Raw genomic sequence first — 26,459 nt, forward strand, 5'->3', positions numbered from 1 at the left:
GCAGTGGTAACGGAGAACTACACCTCCCAGCATGCACCGCGGGGGTGGGAGAAAACAGCGCCCACTGGCGGTCAGCGTAGCGCCGCGCCTCCCCGTTCGCGCATGCGCACTGCGCCCCCCAGGGCTGCGGGGGGGGCCTTAAGGGTGGGGTTTTTTTTTTTTTTTTTAATTTTTAAAATTTTTTTAATGTATTTTACCGTTTCCGCTCCCCCTCCCCCTTTATTTTCCATTTTACCCCCCCAATTTGCACCCCGCCGTGAGCTGTTTTACTGAAGAAAACAACAAAACCAAATAAAACCACCCCCAGCCTTTAAGTGCAATTTTTTGGGGGGTAAAAAAATATGAAAATGGGATTTTTGGGGGGGGGGGGGGGGAACTGGGACCAGCACGAGGAGCTGGAGCATCGTGAGGTGGGGGCAGAGGTTGTGACCCCCCCCCCACCCCCATTTGGGGAGAAAAGTCCTCAAATTTAGCTCAAAATAACCCTTAAACCCCCCAAAAGGGTGAAGCTGAATGATGTCACGCCAGCCGCTACGCTGAGTCATGGTTAATAAACTCTTTATTTGCATTTTACAAGATCATTCTTCTTACATTCGCAATTAATTCGCCGTTAAAGTGCTGAAAAGGGGGGGGGGGTTGGGTGTTTGCTTTTTTTTGTTTTCTTGTTGCTGTTTGTTTTTTTTTTTAAAAAATCTCTTGTTATACTCATTAACAACAACAAAAAAATAAAATTATACTAAACACCAGAAAAGTTTTAAGGCTGCCAGACAAGGTTTGGATTTGGTTATTTGTTTTTTTTGTGGGTTTTTTTTTTTTTTCCTCCCCCCTCTTATAATACAAATGAATGTGTAGCGGCAACAAAGAACGCAGCAATAAAAATAATAATAATAAAAAAATAATAATTAAAAATCAAGCTCGGTCACTTAGTGGCAATACATAAAACTTCTCTGAGACATTTCTTGCACAAACGGGTCGGCTACTCGCTCATAAAACCGTCCTTTCCGCCGCCGGAGGTTATTTGATATCGTGCCCTTATGCAACCAAACCACTGGAACCACTCGGATTTTTTTTTTTTTTTTTTCCACCCCCCCGTAGCAGGAATTTAATGGACGCGTCTCAGTTACAGGGTGGTTTGGTTGTGGGGGGATTTTTTTTGTGTGTGTTTTGTTGTGTGTGTTTTTTTTTTTTTAAAAATAGATCTATTTTGATAGAAGTTTCAGCCCTGCAAATAAAAGCTAAAAAAAAAAAAAAAAAAAAACCAAAACCACCCCAGATTGTCAAGATGGAGGAGAAAAAAAAAAAGAAAAAAAAAAAACAAACCAAAAACCAACAAACCAACCTCATTTCCACGAACCAAACACTGAAAATATTCAGTAAAAATGGGGGGGGGGGGGAGGAAAAAAAAAAAAAAAGAAATAGCTTGCTAGTAAACTTAAGCTCTCAGCATTTCATGCACAAGCTGATATTTTGAGCGCGGAGAAGCTTCCGACACGGCCAGGCCAACCACGGCATCCCACCGCGACGCTTCTCCCGCCCCCCCCACCTGCTCGCTCAGGTTGGAAGTAGCCCAAGCTACCAAAAAAAAAAAAAAAAAAATATATATATACAAACCCGGGGAAGGGGGGGCAACCCTATATACACAGGCACCTTATGTACAGCCGCGCTACTCTTTTTTCTTGGCCACCGTCAGCTCCACCCCGGGCATACGGAAACCGCCCTTCGTCCCACTGTCGTTGCTGGAAGAAGAGGAGAGACGTGATTTTTTGGACGCTAACGAGACCCCGCTGCCCTGCGCCTTCCCCGTCTCCTCGTCGCTTCCCGTCACTTCGTAAGAACCTTTAGTTTTTGAACCGATCCCCCCGAACGTCCCGAATTTCATTTTGCCTTGTTTGCCCTTCTCCAGCTCCAGCGTTCCCGTGGGCGTCGAGTGGGACGAGCGCTCGTCGCTGAAGGACGACGACCGATGGCGCGTCTTCTTGCTTTTAAAGAGGGAGAACTTCCCTTTCGCCGACGACAGACCCTCTCCGCCATCGAGCTCGCCTTCCGCGGACCCCAAACTGACCTTGGAGCTCTTCAGGTCACCTTTCGATCCCGAAACAGACCCAGAAACCTCCAGGGAACCTCCGCTCTTTCCCTTCTGCTTGGAAAAATTAAACTTGGGCATTTTGATTTTGGATTTCTTCAGTCTGACATCCACGTCCTCTGACTCGAGTTCTGCGACGTCGGCCTGGAGGTTAGCATCCACCCCGGGGAACTCTACGTCGACCCCCCTCTCTCTGCCCTTCACCTCGTGGTCTGAAAACACAAATTTAGGCATTCGCAGTTTGGGGAACGATACTTTTCCCAAGCTGCTTTCTGGGCTGCTCGTGGTGATGCTGGGACCTCCAATTCCCACCTTCGGGCCGGTAACATGAAGAGTTCCTCCGCCGACGCTCAGAGCCGGTGCCACCGCCTCTCCGGAGACAGCGGCACCACCTTTGATCTTCGGCCCTTTTACATTGACGTTAAAACCCGACCCAGAAACTTTCAGCGCGGACGCATCCACGGTGGGAGCCTCGAGGTGGACACCTGCTCCGGGTTCCTTAAGGTCGACACGAGGTGCTTCCACGTTGACTTTTGGGCCTTTGATGTCACCGGCGACATCTATGTCACCCCGTAGGTTTGGTCCTTTCAGCTTCAGGTCGACGTCCGACAAGGAAACGCCAGGTGACTGCATTTGAAACTTAGGCCCTTTCAATTCCACGTTGGATCCTTCCAACCCAACACCAACCCCCGAGCCCTTCAGGCCTCCTTTCACTTGAGGACCTTCAAGACAGATGCCTACATCCGCTCCATCCACACCAGGACTGGAAACACCAAACTGGGGGAGCTTGAGGGACGGGAGCTTGATCGTGCCACCCAGAATTTCAAAGCCGCCATCAGACACGTCCACTGAAGCTTTGGGGGATTTAACGCCAGCAGAAACATCAAGATCTCCTTTCAACTTTGGTCCTTTCAGGTTTACATCCAAGTCTGGGGCAGAAACATCCACTGAGGGCCCTTTGATACTGACGCCTGGGATGCCGAGATTGAGATTTGCACCCGGGGCTTTCACATCCGCCTCCATTTGTGGGACGGAGCAGTCGACGCCTCCTTTCATGCTCAGATCAGGTGCCTCCATAGCGGGGGATTTAAACTTTGGCAGCTTCAGCTTTCCTCCCAAGCCTCCAATGTCAACACCTGGTGTGTCCACACTGACGCTTGGCCCTTCCACAGAACTCGAAACGTCCAGATCTCCCTTTATTTTTGGTCCTTTCAGGTGTCCATCAAAATCAGGTCCAGAGATTTGGGGCCCTTTGAGCTTTACATCAACACCTCGGAGGTTGACATCAGCCGAAGGGAGGCTCACGCTTCCTTCCACGGCCGGGACCGAAACATCCAAGTTCGCGTCTGGCATTTCCAAACCAAGACCCATTTTCCCCACCTTGGGCAATTTCAGACCTTCCAGTTCTACTCCAGGAACGCCGACTTCACCTTTTACTTTTGGTCCTTTCACATTTAAGTCGACATCCGGCACCGAGATCGAGGGAACAGCAACATCAATGGCAGGTCCTTTCAGGTCGCCCTCAATTTTCATGTCCCCTACGCCCACCTGCCCGCTGGGAAGTTTGAACTTTGGTTTCTTCAGGCTCACGTCAGAACCTTCAACGTCCACGTTGAGACTTGGGCCTTTTACATCACCTTTGGCAGTCGGCAGAGAGACGTCTAGATCAGGCGCTTTAAGTTCCCCCTCTATTTTTGGGACTGCCACGGAAGCATCCCCTCTGAATCTGTGTGATTTAAGATCAAATTCAACATCTGGGAAGGAGATTTTCCCAAACATGGGTTTCTTTCCTTTGGGGGACTTCACTGCAGCATCACCTTTTATCGTCACATCCGGACCAGCTACATTCACATCCAGGTCGGGAGATTTCAAATTCGCATCGAGCTCGCCACCAGCCACATTCACGTCGAACCCACCTTTCTTTCCTTTAACTTTAGGACCACTCATATGAAGTTTTGGCATCTTGAACTTGCTCTTCTTACCCTTTCCAGCGATGTTGACATCAGGCGACTCCACGTTCAGCTCCGCCTCGGGTAAATCCGCTTCCACCCCGGGGACCTTGATTTCTGCCTTTGGGCTTTTCATCCCAAACCCAAACTTTGACTTCTTAAACTTGGGAAATTTGACATTTGCCTCCGGGCCTTCAAAGCTCAGGTCGGGACATTCAACGTCAACTTCAGGGCTTCTGATTCCCAATTCTGGGCCTTTGATATCAACTTCAGGACCTTTCAGGTTGCCTTCTATCTTTGGGGTTGAAATGTCAAAGCCTCCCTTCGTTTTGTGGCCTTTCAGATTCAAGTCTATCTCAGGCATTGAGATTTTAGGAACATTCACGTGCATTTCTGGCATCTTCAGTTTAGGACCTTTCAGTTTGCCCTCTGGACCTTCGACGCTCACATCCGGGACGCTGATGTCTACCTTGGGGCCCGAAAGATCGACTTCTGTCTTTGGCAGGTTCACGTCCATGTCAGGGCCTTCTCCTTTTAAGCCAAACTTGGGCAGCTTCATTTTAGGCAGCTTCATTTTTCCCTCCAGACCATCGACGTCAACCTCCGGGCCCTCGATATCTATTTTGGGGCCCTTAATATCAACTTCAGGACCCTTCAGTCCTCCCTCGAGCTTTGGGCCCTGAAGATCCGCATCTCCTTTCAGCTTCAGTCCCCTTAGGTTCAAGTCTATGTCTGGCATGGAGATCTGGGGAGTCTTGATGTGCATTTCTGGCATCTTGAATTTTGGGCCTTTCAGTTTTCCATCCGGCCCTTCGATGTTCACATCAGGTGCCTGAATGTCCAACTTGGGGCCTTTGATGTCAACATCCGGACACTGCAAATCCCCTTCCAACTTTGGCGCCGAGACGTCGACATCACCCTTCAGCTTGGGGCCCTTCAGATTGAAGTCAACATCGGGCATGGAGAACTTGGGCGCCTTGATGTGCATTTCTGGCATCTTGAATTTTGGACCTTTCAGTTTCCCTTCCGGCCCTTCGATGGTCACATCAGGAGCCTCGATGTCTATTTTGGGGGCTTTCACGTCAATTTGGGGTGCTTTCAAATCACCTTCAAGCCTGGGTCCGGAAACATCTACATCTCCTTTCAGTTGAGGCCCCTTGATGTTGAAGTCGACATCAGGGATGGAGACCTTGGGAGCCTTCATGTGCATTTCGGGCATCGTAAATTTGGGACCTTTGATTTTTCCATCCACGTGCAGATCAGGAGCCTCTACGTCTATGCTGGGGCCCGAAACGTCAATGTCTCCCTTGGGGAGGTTCACATCCACATCCACACCCTCCCCTTTAAAGCCAGGCATGGAAAACTTGGGCATTTTGAATTTCGGAAGCTTAAATTTACCCTCTGGGCTGTCAATATCAACATCAGGGGCACCTATGTCTAATTTAGGAGCACCGATATTGACCTCCGGCCCTTTCAGTTCACATTCAATTCCTGACATCGACATGTCGACATCTCCTTTAACTTTGGGACCTTTCAGGTTCAGATCGAAGTCTGGCGTGGAAATTTTGGGAGCCTTGATGTGCATCTCAGGCATCTTGAACTTGGGGCCCTTCAGCTTCCCTTCAGGGCCTTTGATGTCAATGTCAGGAGCATCAATCTCAACCTTAGGGCCTTCCAGATCAGGTGCAGAAAGCTCCACGTCCCCCTTCACTTTGGGGCCTTTCAAGTTTAAGTTGATGTCAGGCATGGAGATCTTGGGCGCCTTGAAGTGCATCTCTGGCATCTTGAACTTGGGGCCCTTCAACTTCCCCTCAGGCCCTTCAATGTCCACCTCCGGTCCCTCAATATCCACTTTTGGACCAGAAACATCCAGGTCTCCTGTCGGCAGGTTCACGTCCACCTCTGGGCCTTCTCCTTTCAGCCCCGGCATCCCAAATTTGGGCATTTTGAACTTGGGCATTTTGAATTTTCCTTCTGGGCCATGAATGTCCACATCGGGTGCCTCAATGTCGACTTTGGGGCCCTTGATGTCCAGCTCGGGACCCTTCAGATCACCTTCCAGCTTAGGGACAGACACGTCGACATCTCCCTTCAGCTTGGGGCCCTTCAGATTGAAGTCAACATCAGGCATGGAGAACTTGGGTGCCTTGATGTGCATCTCGGGCATCTTGAACTTGGGGCCTTTCAGCTTCCCTTCTGGCCCTTCCAGCTCAACGTCAGGAAGGTCAACATCGACTTTGGGGCCCTTGATGTCCAGCTCGGGACCCTTCAGGTCACCTTCCAGCTTGGGAACAGACACATCCACATCCCCCTTCACTTTCGGGCCTTTCAGGTTCAAGTCAATGTCAGGCATAGAGATCTTGGGCGCCTTGATGTGCATCTCGGGCATCTTGAACTTGGGGCCCTTCAGCTTCCCCTCAGGCCCTTCAACGTCCACCTCCGGTCCCTCAATATCCACCTTCGGACCAGAAACATCCAGGTCTCCTGTCGGCAGGTTCACGTCCACCTCTGGGCCTTCTCCTTTCAGCCCCGGCATCCCAAATTTGGGCATTTTGAACTTGGGCATTTTGAATTTTCCTTCTGGGCCATGAATGTCCACATCGGGTGCCTCAATGTCGACTTTGGGGCCCTTGATGTCCAGCTCGGGACCCTTCAGATCACCTTCCAGCTTAGGGACAGACACGTCGACATCTCCCTTCAGCTTGGGGCCCTTCAGATTGAAGTCAACATCAGGCATGGAGAACTTGGGTGCCTTGATGTGCATCTCGGGCATCTTGAACTTGGGGCCTTTCAGCTTCCCTTCTGGCCCTTCCAGCTCAACGTCAGGAAGGTCAACATCAACTTTGGGGCCCTTGATGTCCAGCTCAGGACCCTTCAGGTCACCTTCCAGCTTGGGAACAGACACATCCACATCCCCCTTCACTTTGGGGCCTTTCAGGTTCAAGTCAATGTCAGGCATGGAGATCTTGGGGGCTTTGAAATGCATGTCGGGCATCTTAAATTTGGGACCCTTTAACTTTCCTTCTGGGCCCTCGATTTGAACATCTGGGGCACTAACATCCAACTCAGGACCTTTAATATCAACTTTTGGCCCTTTCAGGTCACCTTCCACACACGGCACAGACACATCCACATCCCCCTTCACTTTCGGGCCTTTCAGGTTCAGATCAAAGTCCGGCATAGAAATTTTAGGAGCCTTAAAATGCATCTCTGGCATCTTCAATTTGGGGCCTTTCAATTTTCCTTCTGGTCCTTCAATCTCCACATCCGGAACATCTATGTCTACTTTGGGTCCTTTTATATCCAGCTCAGGAGCCTTCAGGTCACCTTCCAGCTTGGGAACAGACACATCCACATCCCCCTTCACTTTCGGGCCTTTCAGGTTCAAGTCAATGTCAGGCATGGAGATCTTGGGCGCCTTGAAGTGCATCTCGGGCATCTTGAACTTGGGGCCCTTCAACTTCCCCTCAGGCCCTTCAATGTCCAACTCTGGACCTTCAATATCCACCTTCGGACCAGAAACATCCAGGTCTCCTGTTGGCAGGTTCACGTCCACCTCCGGGCCTTCTGCTTTGAAGCCAGGCATCCCGAATTTGGGCATTTTGAACTTGGGCATTTTGAGTTTACCCTCTGGGCCGTGAATGTCTACATCTGGCACATCAATGTCGACCTTGGGGCCTCCAATATTGATGTCAGGAGCCTTCAAATCCCCTTCCAGCTTTGGAGCAGAAACATCTATGTCTCCTTTCAGCTTGGGACCTTTGAGGTTTAAGCTGGCATCAGGCATTGAAATTTTGGGAGCCTTGATGTGCATCTCTGGCATTTTAAACTTGGGACCTTTCAGTTTTCCTTCCGGCCCTTCAACATCCAGGTCTGGAACATCAATGTCAACCTTTGGTCCTTTGATATTAACATCCGGCACACTCAAGTCCCCTTCCAGTTTTGGCACTGAAAGATCGACATCCACACCTCCTTTTGACTTGGGACCTTTCAAATTCAAATCAAAGTCTGGCATGGAAATATTGGGAGCCTTGATATTCATTTCAGGCATTTTAAATTTGGGGCCTTTCAATTTTCCTTTGGGACCTTCAATGTCGAGGTCAGGAACCTCTACATCCACTTTCGGTCCTTTCACGTGCAAATCTGAGCCCTTCAGATCCACCTCGGGAAGAGAGACATCCACATCTGCCTTTGCTTTGGGGCCTTTGAGGTTCAGGTCGATGTCAGGCATGGAGATCTTGGGTGCCTTGATGTTCATTTCTGGCATCTTAAACTGGGGACCCTTCAGCTTCCCCTCTGGCCCTTCAATTTCCAAACCAGCACCTTCGATATCCAGCTTGGGACCGGACACATCCAGCTCTCCTTTTGGCAGGTTCACGTCCACCTCTGGACCCTCACCCTTAAACCCAGACACACCAAATTTGGGCATTTTGAACTTGGGCATTTTGAGTTTACCCTCCGGCCCATGAATGTCCACGTCAGGTGCCTCGATGTTGACTTTGGGGCCCTTGATGTCCACCTCGGGACCTTTCAGTTCTCCTTCCAGCTTCGGGCTGGAAACATCTAACTCTCCTTTTAGTTTATGCCCTTTCAGATTTAGCTCCACATCCGGCATTGAAACTTTAGGGGATGAAATACTCAGGAAAGGCATTTTAAATTTTGACCCTTTTGATTTTGCCTGTAAATCCACATCCGGAGCATGAACATCAACTTTTGGGCCAGATATTTCAACGTCAGGTTTTTTGAGTTTCACATCCACATCAGGGCTTTGCACTTTAGGACCAGAAAAGCCAAATTTGGGAAGTTTAAACCTGGATTTTTTAGTCTTTCCTTCTAGATCAAGCTTTGGTCCCTCGACATCAAGTTCTGGCCCTTTGATATCAAGCTTAGGACTTTTCAGCTCACCCTCGATTTTGGGAAGGGCAGGATCAACGTCAGCTTTTAGTTTTGGGCCTTTCAAATTTAAGTCAATATCTGGCATAGAAATTTTAGGAACATTGAATTGCATGTCAGGCTTCTTAAATTTAGGGCCCTTAAGTTTTCCTTCTGGTCCTTCAACGTCCAGATCAGGAACAGTAACATCAACTGTTGGACCAGAAATAGCAACGTTGGCTTCAGGTAGATTTACATCAACTTCCGGGCCTTCTCCTTTCAACCCAGAAAACCCAAACTTGGGCATTTTGAACTTGGGCATTTTTATTTTACCTTCTGGACCATGAATATCCACGTCAGGTGCCTCAATGTCAACTTTGGGGCCCTTGATGTCCAGCTCAGGACCCTCAAGCTTAGGAAGGGAAACATCCACATCCCCCTTCAATTTGGGGCCTTTCAGATTGAAGTCAACATCAGGCATGGAGATCTTGGGTGCCTTGATGTGCATCTCTGGCATCTTGAACTTGGGGCCCTTCAGCTTCCCCTCGGGCCCTTCAATGTCCACCTCTGGTCCCTCAATATCCACCTTCGGACCAGAAACATCCAGGTCTCCTGTCGGCAGGTTCACATCCACCTCCGGGCCTTCTGCTTTAAAGCCAGGCACCCCAAACTTGGGCATTTTGAACTTGGGCATTTTTATTCTACCTTCTGGGCCATGAATGTCCACATCAGGTGCCTCAATGTCGACTTTGGGGCCCTTGATGTCCAGCTCGGGACCCTTCAGGTCACCTTCCAGCTTAGGGACGGACACATCGACATCTCCCTTCAGCTTGGGGCCCTTCAGATTGAAGTCAACATCAGGCATGGAGAATTTGGGAGCCTTGATGTGCATCTCGGGCATCTTGAACTTGGGGCCCTTCAGCTTCCCTTCTGGCCCTTCCAGCTCAACGTCAGGAAGGTCAACATCGACTTTGGGGCCCTTGATGTCCAGCTCAGGACCCTTCAGGTCACCTTCCAGCTTGGGAACAGACACATCCACATCCCCCTTCACTTTCGGGCCTTTCAGGTTCAAGTCAATGTCAGGCATGGAGATCTTGGGCGCCTTGAAGTGCATCTCAGGCATCTTGAACTTGGGGCCTTTCAGCTTCCCCTCGGGCCCTTCAACGTCCACCTCCGGTCCCTCAATATCCACCTTCGGACCAGAAACATCCAGGTCTCCTGTCGGCAGGTTCATGTCCACCTCCGGGCCTTCTGCTTTAAAGCCAGGCATCCCAAATTTGGGCATTTTGAACTTGGGCATTTTGAATTTTCCTTCTGGGCCATGAATGTCCACATCTGGCACATCAATGTCGACTTTGGGGCCCTTGATGTCCAGCTCGGGACCCTTCAGGTCACCTTCCAGCTTGGGAACAGACACGTCGACATCTCCCTTCAGCTTGGGGCCCTTCAGATTGAAGTCAACATCAGGCATGGAGAACTTGGGTGCCTTGATGTGCATCTCGGGCATCTTGAACTTGGGGCCCTTCAGCTTCCCTTCTGGCCCTTCCAGCTCAACGTCAGGAAGGTCAACATCGACTTTGGGGCCCTTGATGTCCAGCTCAGGACCCTTCAGGTCACCTTCCAGCTTGGGAACAGACACATCCACATCCCCCTTCACTTTCGGGCCTTTCAGGTTCAAGTCAATGTCAGGAATGGAGATCTTGGGCGCCTTGAAGTGCATCTCTGGCATCTTGAACTTGGGGCCCTTCAACTTCCCCTCAGGCCCTTCAATGTCCACCTCCAGTCCCTCAATATCCACCTTCGGACCAGAAACATCCAGGTCTCCTGTCGGCAGGTTCACATCCACCTCCGGGCCTTCTGCTTTGAAGCCAGGCATCCCAAATTTGGGCATTTTGAACTTGGGCATTTTGAATTTTCCTTCTGGGCCATGAATGTCCACATCGGGTGCCTCAATGTCGACTTTGGGGCCCTTGATGTCCAGCTCAGGACCCTTCAGATCACCTTCCAGCTTGGGAACAGACACATCGACATCTCCCTTCAGCTTGGGGCCCTTCAGATTGAAGTCAACATCAGGCATGGAGAATTTGGGTGCCTTGATGTGCATCTCGGGCATCTTGAACTTGGGGCCCTTCAGCTTCCCTTCTGGCCCTTCCAGCTCAACGTCAGGAAGGTCAACATCGACTTTGGGGCCCTTGATGTCCAGCTCGGGACCCTTCAGGTCACCTTCCAGCTTGGGAACAGACACATCCACATCCCCCTTCACTTTCGGGCCTTTCAGGTTCAAGTCAATGTCAGGCATGGAGATCTTGGGCGCCTTGAAGTGCATCTCTGGCATCTTGAACTTGGGGCCTTTCAGCTTCCCCTCAGGCCCTTCAATGTCCACCTCCGGTCCCTCAATATCCACCTTCGGACCAGAAACATCCAGGTCTCCTGTCGGCAGGTTCACGTCCACCTCCGGGCCTTCTGCTTTGAAGCCAGGCATCCCAAATTTGGGCATTTTGAACTTGGGCATTTTGAATTTTCCTTCTGGGCCATGAACGTCCACATCGGGTGCCTCAATGTCGACTTTGGGGCCCTTGATGTCCAGCTCGGGACCCTTCAGATCACCTTCCAGCTTGGGAACAGACACATCGACATCTCCCTTCAGCTTGGGGCCCTTCAGATTGAAGTCAACATCAGGCATGGAGAACTTGGGTGCCTTGATGTGCATCTCGGGCATCTTGAACTTGGGGCCCTTCAGCTTCCCTTCTGGCCCTTCCAGCTCAACGTCAGGAAGGTCAACATCGACTTTGGGGCCCTTGATGTCCAGCTCGGGACCCTTCAGGTCACCTTCCAGCTTGGGAACAGACACATCCACATCCCCCTTCACTTTGGGGCCTTTCAGGTTCAAGTCAATGTCAGGCATGGAGATCTTGGGCGCCTTGATGTGCATCTCGGGCATCTTGAACTTAGGGCCCTTCAGCTTCCCTTCCGGGCATTCCAGCTCAACATCAGGAAGGTCTACATCCAGTTTAGGGCCCTTGATGTCAACGTCCGGGCCTTTCAAATCACCCTCAAGTTTTGGAACAGAAACGTCCACATCCCCCTTCACTTTGGGGCCTTTCAGGTTCAGATCAAAGTCTGGCATGGAGATCTTGGGGGCTTTGAAATGCATGTCAGGCATCTTAAATTTGGGACCCTTTAACTTTCCTTCTGGACACTCTAGGTCAACATCCGGAGCCTCTATGTCCACTTTTGGACCTTTTACTGTAACCTCAGGCCCTTTCAGGTCACCTTCTAACTTGGGCACGGAAACATTGACGTCCCCCTTCACTTTTGGGCCTTTCAGGTTCAGATCAAAGTCTGGCATGGAGATCTTGGGAGCCTTAAAATGCATCTCTGGCATCTTAAATTTGGGGCCTTTCAGCTTCCCCTCTGGGATCTCAATATCTACATCAGGGGCTTCTATATCCAGTGTAGGACCTTTGATATCCACATCAGGGCCTTTCAAGTCACCTTCTAGTTTGGGGGCAGAAACATCCACATCTCCCTTCACTTTGGGGCCTTTCAGGTTCAAATCGATGTCAGGCATGGAGATTTTTGGTGTCTTGAAGTGCATTTCAGGCATCTTGAACTTGGGGCCTTTCAACTTTGCTTCCGGACACTCTAGGTCAACGTCGGGAACGTTAACATCCAGTTTAGGGCCCTTGATGTCAACGTCCGGGCCTTTCAAATCACCCTCAAGTTTTGGAACAGAAACGTCCACATCCCCCTTCACTTTGGGGCCTTTCAGGTTCAGATCAAAGTCCGGCATGGAGATCTTGGGGGCCTTGAAATGCATGTCGGGCATCTTAAATTTGGGACCCTTTAACTTTCCTTCTGGACACTCTAGGTCAACATCCGGAGCCTCTATGTCCACTTTGGGCCCTTTAAGTTCCAGGTCCGGCCCTTTGACATCACCCTCTATTTTCGGTACAGAAACATCCATTTCTCCTTTCATTTTGGGACCTTTCAAGTTGAAGTCTATATCAGGCATAGAAAACTTGGGCGCCTTAATATGCATCTCTGGCATTTTTATCTTGGGGCCTTTCCATTTTCCCTCAGGACCTTCAACATCAAGATCAGGAACATCAACATCCAACTTTGGACCTTTGATATTCACCTCAGGTCCTTTCAAGTCACCTTCTAAGTTTGGAACAGAAATGTCAGCACCTCCCTTCAGCTTGGGGCCCTTCAGATTGAAGTCAACATCAGGCATGGAGAACTTGGGTGCCTTGATGTGCATCTCAGGCATCTTGAACTTGGGGCCCTTCAGCTTCCCTTCTGGCCCTTCCAGCTCAACGTCAGGAAGGTCAACATCAACTTTGGGGCCCTTGATGTCCAGCTCGGGACCCTTCAGGTCACCTTCCAGCTTGGGAACAGACACATCCACATCCCCCTTCACTTTGGGGCCTTTCAGGTTCAAGTCAATGTCAGGCATGGAGATCTTGGGTGTCTTGAAGTGCATCTCTGGCATCTTGAACTTGGGGCCCTTCAACTTCCCCTCAGGCCCTTCAATGTCCACCTCCGGTCCCTCAATATCCACCTTCGGACCAGAAACATCCAGGTCTCCTGTCGGCAGGTTCACATCCACTTCCGGGCCTTCTCCTTTCAGCCCTGGCATCCCAAATTTGGGCATTTTGAACTTGGGCATTTTGAATTTTCCTTCTGGGCCATGAATGTCCACATCGGGTGCCTCAATGTCGACTTTGGGGCCCTTGATGTCCAGCTCGGGACCCTTCAGGTCACCTTCCAGCTTGGGAACAGACACATCCACATCCCCCTTCACTTTCGGGCCTTTCAGGTTCAAGTCAATGTCAGGCATGGAGATCTTGGGCGCCTTGAAGTGCATCTCTGGCATCTTGAACTTGGGGCCTTTCAGCTTCCCCTCAGGCCCTTCAATGTCCACCTCCGGTCCCTCAATATCCACTTTTGGACCAGAAACATCCAGGTCTCCTGTCGGCAGGTTCACATCCACCTCCGGGCCTTCTGCTTTGAAGCCAGGCATCCCAAATTTGGGCATTTTGAACTTGGGCATTTTGAATTTTCCTTCTGGGCCATGAATGTCCACATCAGGTGCCTCAATGTCGACTTTGGGGCCCTTGATGTCCAGCTCAGGACCCTTCAGGTCACCTTCCAGCTTAGGGACAGACACGTCGACATCTCCCTTCAGCTTGGGGCCCTTCAGATTGAAGTCAACATCAGGCATGGAGAATTTGGGTGCCTTGATGTGCATCTCTGGCATCTTGAACTTGGGGCCCTTCAGCTTCCCTTCTGGCCCTTCCAGCTCAACGTCAGGAAGGTCAACATCGACTTTGGGGCCCTTGATGTCCAGCTCGGGACCCTTCAGGTCACCTTCCAGCTTGGGAACAGACACATCCACATCCCCCTTCACTTTCGGGCCTTTCAGGTTCAAGTCAATGTCAGGCATGGAGATCTTGGGCGCCTTGAAGTGCATCTCTGGCATCTTGAACTTGGGGCCTTTCAGCTTCCCCTCAGGCCCTTCAATGTCCACCTCCGGTCCCTCAATATCCACTTTTGGACCAGAAACATCCAGGTCTCCTGTCGGCAGGTTCACATCCACCTCCGGGCCTTCTGCTTTGAAGCCAGGCATCCCAAATTTGGGCATTTTGAACTTGGGCATTTTGAATTTTCCTTCTGGGCCATGAATGTCCACATCAGGTGCCTCAATGTCGACTTTGGGGCCCTTGATGTCCAGCTCAGGACCCTTCAGGTCACCTTCCAGCTTGGGAACAGACACATCGACATCCCCCTTCAGCTTGGGGCCCTTCAGATTGAAGTCAACATCAGGCATGGAGAATTTGGGTGCCTTGAAGTGCATCTCGGGCATCTTGAACTTGGGGCCCTTCAGCTTCCCCTCGGGCCCTTCAATGTCCACCTCTGGTCCCTCAATATCCACCTTCGGACCAGAAACATCCAGGTCTCCTGTCGGCAGGTTCACATCCACCTCCGGGCCTTCTGCTTTGAAGCCAGGCATCCCAAATTTGGGCATTTTGAACTTGGGCATTTTGAATTTTCCTTCTGGGCCATGAATGTCCACATCAGGTGCCTCAATGTCAACTTTGGGGCCCTTGATGTCCAGCTCAGGACCCTTCAGGTCACCTTCCAGCTTGGGAACAGACACATCAACATCCCCCTTCAGCTTGGGGCCCTTCAGATTCAAGTCAACATCAGGCATAGAGATCTTGTGTGACTTGATGTGCATCTCGGGCATCTTGAACTTGGGGCCCTTCAGCTTCCCCTCAGGCCCTTCAATATCCAACTTTGGAGCCCCAATATCCACCTTCGGACCAGAAACATCCAGGTCTCCTGTTGGCAGGTTCACATCCACCTCTGGACCTTCTCCTTTCAGCCCCGGCATCCCAAATTTGGGCATTTTGAACTTGGGCATTTTGAATTTTCCTTCTGGGCCATGAATGTCCACATCGGGTGCCTCAATGTCGACTTTGGGGCCCTTGATGTCCAGCTCAGGACCCTTCAGGTCACCCTCAAGCTTGGGAGCTGAGACTTCCATATCTCCTTTCATGCTGGGCCCTTTCAAATTAATGTCCACATCAGGCATGGAGAACTTGGGAGCCTTGATGTGCATCTCTGGCATCTTGAATTTGGGGCCTTTCAGCTTCCCTTCAGGGCACTCCAAATCAATATTGGGTGCCTCAACATCTACTTTGGGGCCTTTAATGTCTATTTCTGGCCCTTTCAAGTCTCCTTCTATCTTAGGAGCTCCAATATCCATGTCTCCTTTCACTTTAGGTCCCTTTAGGTTCAAATCTACATCCGGCATGGATATTTTAGGTGTTTTGATGTTCAGCTTCGGCATCCTGAACTTGGGGCCTTTCCATTTTCCTTCTGGTCCTGCAACGTCCAGCTCCGGCACTTTAATATCTGCCTCTGGCCCAGAAATATCTATCTCTGCTTTTGGCAGGTTGACATCTATATCGGCTCCCTCAAACTTTGGGCCAGACACGTTAACATGAGGCAATTTCATTTTCGGCATTTTCAGTTTGGCTTCTGGACACTCCAGGTTGACATCTGGGACCTCAACATCTATTTTTGGTCCCTTGATATCAACACCGGGTTCTTTCAAGTCACCTTCTACCTTCGGAAGAGAAACATCCATCTCTCCTTTCATTTTGTGTCCCTTTACGTTCAAATCTACATCCGGCATGGATATTTTAGGTGCTTTGATATTAAACTTAGGCATCTTAAATTTGGGGCCTTTTATTTTCCCTTCTGGGCATTCCAAGTCTACCTCAGGCATATCAACATCCACTTTTGGACCTTCCACATCTATTTTTGGGCCCTTCAGATCTCCAGAGGGCTTCAGACCAGAAATATCTGCATCTCCTTTCAGTTTGGGGGCCTTCAAACTAAGATCTACATCTGGCATGGACAGTTTTGGCGTCTGAATGTTTAGTTCAGGCATTTTAAATTTGAGACCTTTGCCTTTTCCTTCTGGCCCTTCGATGTCCACGCTTGGCACATCGATATCTACCTTGGGACCAGAAATGTCCACCTCACCCTTTGGAAGAGTCACATCAACGCTGGGGCCCTCACCCTTTAGGCCAGGCACCCCAAACTTGGGCATTTTCAGCTTTGGCATCTTTAGTTTTCCCTCTGGACCGTGGACGTCCACGTCTGGCGCTTCAATGTCAACCTTGGGGCCCTTGATGTCAAGTCCAGGTGCTTTCAGCTCCCCTTCCAGCTTCGGGGCAGAAACATCCAGGTCTCCTTTCACTTTGGGACCTCTCAGATTCAAATCGATGTCAGGCATGGATATTTTGGGGGTCTTGAAGCTCATGTCGGGCATTTTCACCTTGGGGCCTGTCAGTTTTCCTTCTGGCCCTTTGATGTCCACGCTTGGCACATCGATATCTACCTTGGGACCAGAAATGTCCACCTCACCCTTTGGAAGCGACACGTCGATGTCAGGGCCCTCGCCCTTCAGGCCGGGCACCCCAAACTTGGGCATTTTCAGCTTTGGCATCTTCAGTTTACCCTCTGGACCGTGAATGTCCACGTCTGGTGCTTCAATGTCAACTTTGGGGCCTTTGAGCTCTAGTTCGGGACCCTTCAAATCAGCTCCTACGGTGGGAATGGAAATGTCCACGTCACCCTTTGCTTTGATGCCTTTTAGGTTCAGATCAACATCTGGCACAGAGACCTTGGGGCCCTTCAGTTTTCCTTCTGGCCCTTTGATGTCCATGCTCGGCACATCGATATCTACCTTGGGACCAGAAATGTCCACCTCACCCTTTGGAAGCGTCACGTCAACGCTGGGGCCCTCACCCTTTAGGCCAGGCACCCCAAACTTGGGCATTTTCAGCTTTGGCATCTTTAGTTTTCCCTCTGGACCGTGGACGTCCACGTCTGGCGCTTCAATGTCAACCTTGGGGCCCTTGATGTCAAGTCCAGGTGCTTTCAGCTCCCCTTCCAGCTTCGGGGCAGAAACATCCAGGTCTCCTTTCACTTTGGGACCTCTCAGATTCAAATCGATGTCAGGCATGGATATTTTGGGGGTCTTGAAGCTCATGTCGGGCATTTTCACCTTGGGGCCTGTCAGTTTTCCTTCTGGCCCTTTGATGTCCACGCTTGGCACATCGATATCTACCTTGGGACCAGAAATGTCCACCTCACCCTTTGGAAGCGACACGTCGATGTCAGGGCCCTCGCCCTTCAGGCCGGGCACCCCAAACTTGGGCATTTTCAGCTTTGGCATCTTCAGTTTACCCTCTGGACCGTGAATGTCCACGTCTGGTGCTTCAATGTCAACTTTGGGGCCTTTGAGCTCTAGTTCAGGACCCTTCAAATCAGCTCCTACGGTGGGAATGGAAATGTCCACGTCACCCTTTGCTTTGATGCCTTTTAGGTTCAGATCAACATCTGGCACAGAGACCTTTGGAGCTGTGACGTGCATCTCTGGCATCTTGACCTTGGGGCCCTTCAGCTTTCCTTCTGGCCCTTTGATGTCCACGCTTGGCACATCGATATCTACCTTGGGACCAGAAATGTCCACCTCACCCTTTGGAAGAGTCACATCAACGCTGGGGCCCTCACCCTTTAGGCCAGGCACCCCAAACTTGGGCATTTTCAGCTTTGGCATCTTTAGTTTACCTTCCGGACCGTGGACGTCCACGTCTGGCACTTCAATGTCAACCTTGGGGCCCTTGATGTCAAGTCCAGGTGCTTTCAGCTCCCCTTCCAGCTTCGGGGCAGAAACATCCAGGTCTCCTTTCACTCCGGGACCTCTCAGATTCAAATCGATGTCAGGCATGGATATTTTGGGGGTCTTGACATGTACCTCTGGCATTGTAACTCTGGGGCCTTTGACATCTACAGCAGGCATGTCCAGTCCCAGTTTGGGGCCTTGAATGTCAAGCTGAGGTCCTTTCAAGTTGCCACCCATCTTTGGCATAGAAACATCCACTTCCCCCTTAATCTTAGGTCCCTTCACATTAATGTCCATATCTGGTGCGGCTATACCAGGCCCTTTCAAACAACCCGCCGGGCTTTCAAATTCGACATCAGGAACCTTTACGTCCATCTTTAGACCCTTAGAGCCAAGTCCTTTGACGTCCCCTTCCACTCCGGGGACGGTGACACCCATATCTCCCTTCACCTGAGGGCCTTTCAGGTTCAAGTTTACATCCGACAGAGAGATTTGGGGCATTTCAACCTTCTTGAACTTGGGACCTTTCCATTCTCCTTTGATGGCCACATCGGGAATGCCAACGTCTACCTTGGACGCTGCTGGTCCCACCTCCCCCTTTGGAAGCACCATTTCCACAACGGGACCTTCCCCTTGAGAGTCCAAGGCAGTGAATTTTGGAAAGGTTAGGTGTGGTATTTTGACTTTTCCCTTGCCGCCGTGAACATCTGCGTCAGGGAGCTCCATGCTGGGTCCTTTGATACCCACGCCAGGGACTTCCAGGTCTGGGGAGGGGACCTTCACGGCACCCTTCAACCCCACGTCCACCTGTGGCTTCGGGACTTTAACTGAAGGAGCTGAAACTTCAGGTCCCGTGACCTGGACGGATGAGGAGGCAACGTCCACGCACGGAGCTTGCAGCTTCGGCATGGGAACGTCGGTGCCCACCTGCGGGGCTTGAGCTTCCACGCCAGATCCCGCGGTCGGAAACCCAAATTTGGGCATTTTCAAAACAGGAATCTTGATTTTTCCCACATCGACAGCTGGATTTTCCATCACCGGTAACGAAACGTCAACTCCGGGGGCTTTGATATCTCCCTGAAGACAAGGGGCAGTAGCATCAGCGTGTGACAGTGTACCCCCCAGCAGCTCCCCTTGGACGTCGGTGCCAGAAATGCGTCCTTTGCCATCCAACCTGGGACCCTTGACGTGAAAACCCGCGTCCAGGTTTCCCATCTGTCCATTTGCTTCGATTCTGGGCAAGTTGCCTTGAGGGCCCAGGAACGTCGTGCTAGAAACGTTATGTCCCGGCATCTCTACCGTAACAGATTTTCCAGTCTCCCCACCAGGAACTTGGCTCTCCGGCAACGTAGGGTCCATCTGAGTCCTCATTTGCGTTCCCGACACGGTTATCCCGGGTTTTCCGAACTGAACCTCGCCGAGGTGGACGTCCAACTTCTGGCCAGAAGATCCGACCGTTGGTCCCGGAGGTGCCCCTTTGATGTCCATGCTCCAGTCCGTGGTGCTTCTCCCCGGTGCTGTTTTAATCACGGTTTTCCCAGGCTCGGTTTCGATGTCGGTCTTCGTCACGTGGGTGATTTCCTTGGTCGGGACCCGGATTTTAAAGTCTGGGCCGATGACGTCGACGTCTTTTGTTCCGTCGTGCCTAGTGACATCAACGGTGTAGGCCGTCACTTTTCTGGTGACCGTAATGGTCCTGCTCTGCGTTCCACCGCACTCCGCTTCCACCGCCTCCTCCGACTTCAGCCGGGGTTTGATTTTCGTTGTGTAGATCCTCCTGTACTCCTCGTCGTCGCCGCTCTGGTAACACAGAGACCTTTGTTAGCACCAGGAATCTTCCTCCCTCCTCCTCCTCGTCCCTTCTTTCCCCATCACTCACCAGAACAACTTCTGGGCTGCTGGCCGCAAAGACGTCGTGTGACCATGACTGTCCCGGCAGTGGAGATTTGTCCCCTTTCCGTTGCAAGCGCAAGCCCACCGTGTGGTGGCCCATGCTGTTGAGCAGCTGCGTGACTTCCCCGGATTGCAGGTTGTCGAAGTAGACCGTGGCGCTCACAATCTGATCCCCTGGGAAGGACAGGGACAGGGAGCGAGCAGAGGGGCGAGAGGTGAGATATTTCGGAAGGGAGAAGCAGGAAGGAGACACCCCTCCCCCCCCCCCCCCATCCCCACTGCGAGCAAGACGAGGAGCAAGGACACTTGAGCCGTAGGGTTATTGCCCAAGAAGAAGAAGAAAGAAGCAACTGAGGCACCACCAAGATGGAAGAGACAAAGAACCCGGTTTCTTTCCCCCCCAAAAATGACCTTCCCCCCCAACAACCTCCGCCAAGATCCCACCTTCCTTCACGACACCCATCTTGGCAGCCGGGGAGTTTTGCTGCACGCGCTTGACGAAGACCCCGTCATCCGTCTGGTCGATGGTGATGCCGTGGGAGCCGCTGCCTTGCCAGTTGGGGAGCAGGATCTCCCGGGTCTCCTCCTCCTTCTCCATCTGGGGAAGGAGAAAAGGGGGAAAAAAAAAAAAAAAAAAAAAAAAGGCAGAAGGTGAGAAAGGAAACGTGGCGGAGGAGACAGACGGCGGTTTTGAGCATGGGATGTTGAGGAAGAAGAGCTGAACCAGCTCCATCTCACTGACCTTTGCTGGGATGCTGGTCCTGGCTGGATCCGCCCCAGGAATCCTTCTGCCTTCACTTGTGGACCTTGAAGCACCTTTCGTTTTCACCTTCCCAGCCTGGTGGAGACATCAGAGGGGTCTACGTGAAATTCCGGCTCTCCCTCCCACTCCCTCTTCCTTCCTTCCACCTTTCGATACCCAGACAGGACGGGAACCAAAGCGCGTCCCCGTCGCCCCGCGTCGCGACTCTCCCGTATCACGAAGACGCGTGGTTTGGGTCAACGGGACGACAAGAGAGAAGCTACCTAAGAACTTAACGTCACCGCCACAGCCGTGGGTGGTGAATGGCCCCCACGTCTCGTTGACCGCCCACCAAAGGTTGTCATCGCCTTGGACCAACACGGTCCTTGGAGATGCTCTTCTCCTGCTCGGTGATAGACATTTCTGCCGTTGTATGGAAACCAGAGAAATTCGAACGCCGGATGGTCGGGAAGTACAAAAGCAACGGTCGCTTCGCAACATCAGCTCTCCTGCTTCACCCGCATCTCCTTGACCACCGCCCCAAAGTCAACTTCTTTGCCACCTAAAAACGACTTGAGGGGATTTCTCCGTTTCTAGCGAGCTTCAGGCGAGCAGGAGAAATAAACAGAAAAGAAATTCTCCTTCCGACGCGGCCACAAAGGTCACGAAGGGCAGAGACGGGACCGGCCAGATCCTTCCAAAGCCTCTACCGAAGCAGCTCACAAGGGCGAACCCACCTCGTTAAGTTCTCATTTCCTTAATTGGAACTCAAATTTAGAGAGAAGCTCGGTATTTCCAGCTGCTCGGGGCTCACCTGGACCAGCAACGGGAAGGGTTCTCCAAAAATAAATGGCTTCCCATCACATCTCCTTCACCCACATCCGCTGCCCCTCGCAGCTCTCCCAAGCACCGGCGAAGACATGGACACAGAAGGGTTCGGGGTTTTTTTGGAGGAGATTTGGGGGTTTTTGACCTTTTCTCCAGGATCTGAACCTCAGAGCAGCTCATTCAGCATCAAGACGTCGGTCGAGCATGGAAGCGACGCAACTCTACGCACGCACCACACCACCCCCCCATCCGTGTGTGAACCTTCCTGAAGGTTCACAGCAGGACCAAACCCAGCGAGGACACCGGCATGGAAAAGGTCAACGGAGGCGCTGCCCTTCACAGGGTCGCACAGACGTTGAAACGTCACCCTTGGTGCATGACGTCATCTCCTTGCAAAGCCCCAAAGAAACCTCAAAACTGCCTAGCGAGCATGTCACGGGACCACGGATTGACGATTGAGGTGGGATGGGACCTCCGGAGGTCACCTGGTCCAACCCTCGTGGAGGACCACGTCCAAACGGCTTGCGAATATCTCCAAGGACGGAGACTCCACCAGCTCTTTGGGCAACCCGAGGACATCTGCAAGACTGGCGTGCGGTGGGCATTTCCCCTGCCACCACCCTCCAGCCGAGCTGTCCCCAGTTTTTAAATCATCTGGATGACGAGGCACAAGTTTGCTGGTGACACCAAACCGGGAGGAGCAGCCGATAAGCCAGAGGGTGGTGCCACCATCCAGAAAGACCTCACCAGGCTGGAGAAGTGGGCAGAGAGGAACCTCATGAGGTTCAAGAAGGAGAAGTGGTATGTCCCGCAACCGAGGAGGAGCAACCTCAGGCACCAGTAAATGTTGGGGGCCACCCAGCTGCAAAAGCAGCTCAGAACAAAGGTCCTTGGGCGGGGGGGGTCCTGGTGGCCACCAAGTTGACCACGAGCCATCGATTTCCTGCGAAGGTGGCGAATGGTGTCCCGGGCTGCAAGAACAACCCCAGGTTGGTGGAGCAGCAGGACCCCCCCCACAGCTTTTTGCAGTGGGGGTCCCCAGGAACCAGCACAGGGAGGGGGGTGGTGGCATCTCCATCCTTGGGGCTCCTCAAGAGACGTTGGGATGTGGGTCTAGGGCGGGTGGAGAAGATGATGGGACGAGGTGACCCGGGAGGTCCTGTCCCACCCTCACCCAGGTTGCGAGCGGTGTCACCGGACCGACCGTTTCGGTCACCGAACGATCTGGAAAGCTCTTGACGACGACGTGGGGCGGAGGACAAACAGGTTTGTGAGTCAGGGAGTTGGGGAGAAGGTCCCGCGGGTTGGGTGGGGACCGTGACTCAGAGCTCAACCCGCCTGCCTCCGAGCTAGAGGGAGAGGCACTCCGGGATGGCCAGAACTCCCTTCTTCATCCTCATCATCGACACCGCCACAGGGCGGTGGTGATGAGGTGGTGGTGGTGGGGGGAGCAGGTTGTCCCACCCTGGGTGACCACGGCAGATGGAGAAGTCCTTCCTCACCCTCCTCTTCCTCCCCGCCAAGGGGACACCTTCGCCGGCGTCCTCCGCGGTAATGCCAGCCCCGCGTCCGCGACCGCCTGCTGCTATTTTTGGGGTGAACCACGTGCTGCCCCTTCCCTGTATTTTTAGTCTTCCCCCCTCCCCCCGTCCCCATGTGCCCCCCCCACCCCCCCGAGATGAGATATCACCCAGCGGCGAACGACGACATCACCGCCCCCCAAAATTCCCCCTCCCCCCCATGGGACGCGTGATGCTGTCACGGCGATGCTGCATTTGGGGGGACACGGGGACCCCCCCCCCCCCACTGCCATGGGGTGCAGCCGGACCTCACCGGTTGTTTGTGCAGGGGCGCAAAAGGGACGACGTGCTGAGGTCACAGCTCTCCGATCGCCCCAAACGCCGCCAGCTCACCGGGGGGGGGGGGGGGGTGGGGTGAACCCCCCCCCCGTCACCCACCCACCCCCCAAAAAAAAAAGGGGTCACACACCCCACCCCCCCCGTCACGGGTGGCTCCAGGGTTCTGCATCCTTCGCGGGGTACCACACCAGGAAGCACCAACCCCCCCAAAGCAGGGGTGGGGGGGGTCCCCCCAAAATCCTCCCCCCCACACCGCCCCAAATCGGGGCGCCCCCAGCACCCCAAATCTCCCCTGAACCAGCGTTCAGCACTGAGCCGCTAATTAACGAGGGTTTGGGGGGTGAGTGGGGTTTTTTTGGGGGGGGGGGGTTAAGGAGGTGCTGGCTGGGAGATTTGGCACCCCAAAAATTTGGGGTACCGTGGATGCTGCCTGTACCCCGGGGGTACGGGCAGGGCGGCAGCGGCGTGGGGCAGCGGCCAGGCTGGGAAGGACGATGACGCACGCGGGGCTCGGGGATCCTCCCAGGAAAACCCGCGATGGCCAAAGCCCACGGAAAAAAAAAAAAAAAAAAGAGGCAAAATTAAGGAGGAGAAAAAAAAAAAAAGAGGCAAAATTAAGGAGGAGAAAAAAAAAAAAGAGGCAAAATTAAGGAGGAGAAAAAAAAAAAAGAGGCAAAATTAAGGAGGAGAAAAAAAAAAAGAGGCAAAATTAAGGAGGAGAAAAAAAAAAAAGAGGCAAAATTAAGGAGGAGAAAAAAAAAAAAGAGGCAAAATTAAGCGGGGGAAGAAAAAAAGAGGCAAAATTAAGGGGGGGGGAAGAGGCAAAATTAAGGGGGGGGAAGAAAAAAAGAGGCAAAATTAAGGGGGGGGGAAGAGGCAAAATTAAGGGGGGGGAAGAAAAAAAGAGGCAAAATTAAGGGGGGGGGAAGAGGCAAAATTAAGGGGGGGGGGAAGAAAAAAAGAGGCAAAATTAAGGGGGGGGGAGAAAAAAAGAGGCAAAATTAAGGGGGGGAAGAAAGACAAAATTAAGGGGGGGAAGAAAAAAAAGGACAAAATTAAGGAGGGAAAAAAAAGATAAAATTAAGGGGGGAAAGAAAAAAAAGGACAAAATTAAGGAGGGAAAAAAAAGACAAAATTAAGGGGGGAAAGAAAAAAAAGGACAAAATTAAGGAGGGAAAAAAAAGACAAAATTAAGGAGGGAAAAAAAAGACAAAATTAAGGAGGGAAAAAGGCAAAAAGAAGGCAAAAAAAAAAAGGGCAAAAAATGGGGAAGAAACCAAGAAAAACCAGGAAAAAAAAAAAAAAACCACCCCCCCCCCCCCCCCAGGAAATAATAAACTAAACCAGAAAAAAAAAATCCAACTCCCAGGAGCGGCCTCCACGGCGCCTTTCGGCCTCGTTACCGGTTCAACCGGCTCCGGAGCGAAAAAATCCCGCGGGGCCTCGCGCAAAATTCTGCCCCCGCCGCCGCCGCCGCCGCGACCGGTTCCACCGGCTGCCGGTTCCCTGCCCGCAGCCAGAGCGTGGGGTGATTTAATTTTATTTTTATTTTTTTTAAGGGGGGGGGGAGTCCGGCCCCCCCCCCCCCCCAAATCTGCCGCACGTACGCCTGCACCCCAAAAATGGGGGGGTTTTTTGGGGGGGGGGTTTGGGGGGTTGCTCGGAGATTGGGGTCCCCACCCGTGGATTTTGGGGCTGCAGTCCCTTTTGGGGTGCACCCGCTCCGGTGGGATCTTTCTGAAATCTAAAGGGGGGGGATGGGTGCTGGCTGCACCCCAAACCACGGGGGGGACACGACACAGACACAGGACACGACAGCCCCCCCCCCCCCCAAATCCCACCTTGCCCAGCAAAAGGACCCAAAAAGCTCTCGTGCACCCCAAAATTCACACACACACCCCCCGCGGGGGTGTCTCCCACCCCCACGCTGAAACCGGCCTTAATTAAGCGAAGTTAATTAAGCGAAGCCGCCCACGCCCGGCTGCCCGCGGAGCCGCACCCTCGTGGGATCCCGGGGGATCCCCCACCCCCCCCCCCCCCACTCCAACACACACCCCACCCCCCCCCCCACGGTACCGGGAGAACCCCCGCGGGGGGGGGGGGGGAAGCACGGGTGGGGTTGGGGGGGGGGAATCCACGGCCCCGCCCCGAGTGGGGACTCCCCGTGTCCGGGCTGGGCGCGGCAGAGCCGGAGGGGGGGGGGGGAATAGGGGGGCCACGCCCTGAGCGCGCGCGGAGCCCACGGGGACCCCCCCCTGCGCACACACCCCACCCCCCCCGTGTACACCCGGGACAAACCCCCCCCCGCCGTGCACACCCGGAGCCCACGCGAAACCCCCCCCCCACGCCACGCACTCCTGGGACACCCCCCCCTGCACAACCGGACCCACGCGAGGATACACCCCCCCACACCCCCCCCTTGCAACCCCCGGAGCCCACCGGGAACACCCCACCCCACCCCCCCTGCAACACACAGCCCACGGAGTTCCCGGGACACTCGTGGGACAAACCCGGGACACCCCCCCCCACCACACACACCCCACCCGCGACCACCGGAGCCCACCGCGACCCGCCCCACCCCTACACACGCACAACTCCCATCTCTCCGGGACCCACTCACGAAAACACTCGTGGGTGGGTGTGTGTCCCACCCCACACGCAATTCCCGGACCCCACCGTGACACCACCCCCCCCCCCTTCCTCCAACTCCAACAACAATCCCGGGACCACCCGATAAACCTCAGAAACACGCTCCACGGACACCCACCCCCCCCACGCGTGACCTCCGCCCATCCCGAATGGGTACCTACCGGAGAAAAAGTGTGTGTGTGGGGGGTGTCGTGGCGTGGCGTGGCGTGGGGGGGGGTCTCAGCTCCCCGGTTGGGCCATAACCCGTTCCCGGATTCTTTTCCCACCCCCCCCGTTCCCGGATTCCTGGTCCCGCGTGGGTTCCGTGTCCCGGTCGGTCCGTTCGTGGCGGCGGGAGCTCAGCGAGTGGCCGCGCCCCGCCGGGGCCGGGCTCTTG

The 26,459-nt window shown here is 52.9% G+C and overlaps 1 protein-coding gene across 3 annotated transcripts; it reads right to left on the reverse strand.

The window, feature by feature from the left end:
• Positions 1-541: 541 nt before the first annotated feature.
• LOC129198699 (neuroblast differentiation-associated protein AHNAK-like) lies at positions 542-26,459 on the reverse strand. 3 transcript variants are annotated; one of them, XM_054808234.1, is made up of 6 exons: positions 26,245-26,430; positions 20,748-20,843; positions 20,450-20,603; positions 19,992-20,179; positions 15,283-19,912; positions 542-14,898 (listed from the first exon to the last, which is right to left on the reverse strand). In XM_054808234.1, exons 3-6 carry the CDS (start codon positions 20,601-20,603, stop codon positions 1,664-1,666), a joined length of 18,207 nt encoding a protein of 6,068 aa, XP_054664209.1. In that variant the 5' UTR covers positions 20,748-20,843; positions 26,245-26,430; the 3' UTR covers positions 542-1,663. The 3 variants fall into 3 exon arrangements, with proteins under 3 accessions (XP_054664209.1, XP_054664208.1, XP_054664207.1); XM_054808233.1 differs by having other exon boundaries at positions 542-6,693; positions 6,916-19,912; XM_054808232.1 differs by having other exon boundaries at positions 542-19,912; positions 26,245-26,459.

Source organism: Grus americana, chromosome 35 (genome assembly GCF_028858705.1).
Source record: "Grus americana isolate bGruAme1 chromosome 35, bGruAme1.mat, whole genome shotgun sequence".
In the NCBI taxonomy this organism is placed as follows: Eukaryota; Metazoa; Chordata; class Aves; order Gruiformes; family Gruidae; genus Grus; species Grus americana.

Bases quoted from the DNA above. Each gene is read 5' to 3' on its own strand.
- LOC129198699 (XM_054808232.1), bottom strand. From the start codon at position 20,603: ATGGAGAAGGAGGAGGAGACCCGGGAGATCCTGCTCCCCAACTGGCAA. The intron at 20,180-20,449 runs GTGGGATCTTGG...TGTCCTTCCCAG, and splicing joins GATGGGTGTCGTGAAGGAAG to GGGATCAGATTGTGAGCGCC. The intron at 19,913-19,991 runs GTGAGTGATGGG...CTGTGTTACCAG, and splicing joins GCAGCCCAGAAGTTGTTCTG to AGCGGCGACGACGAGGAGTA.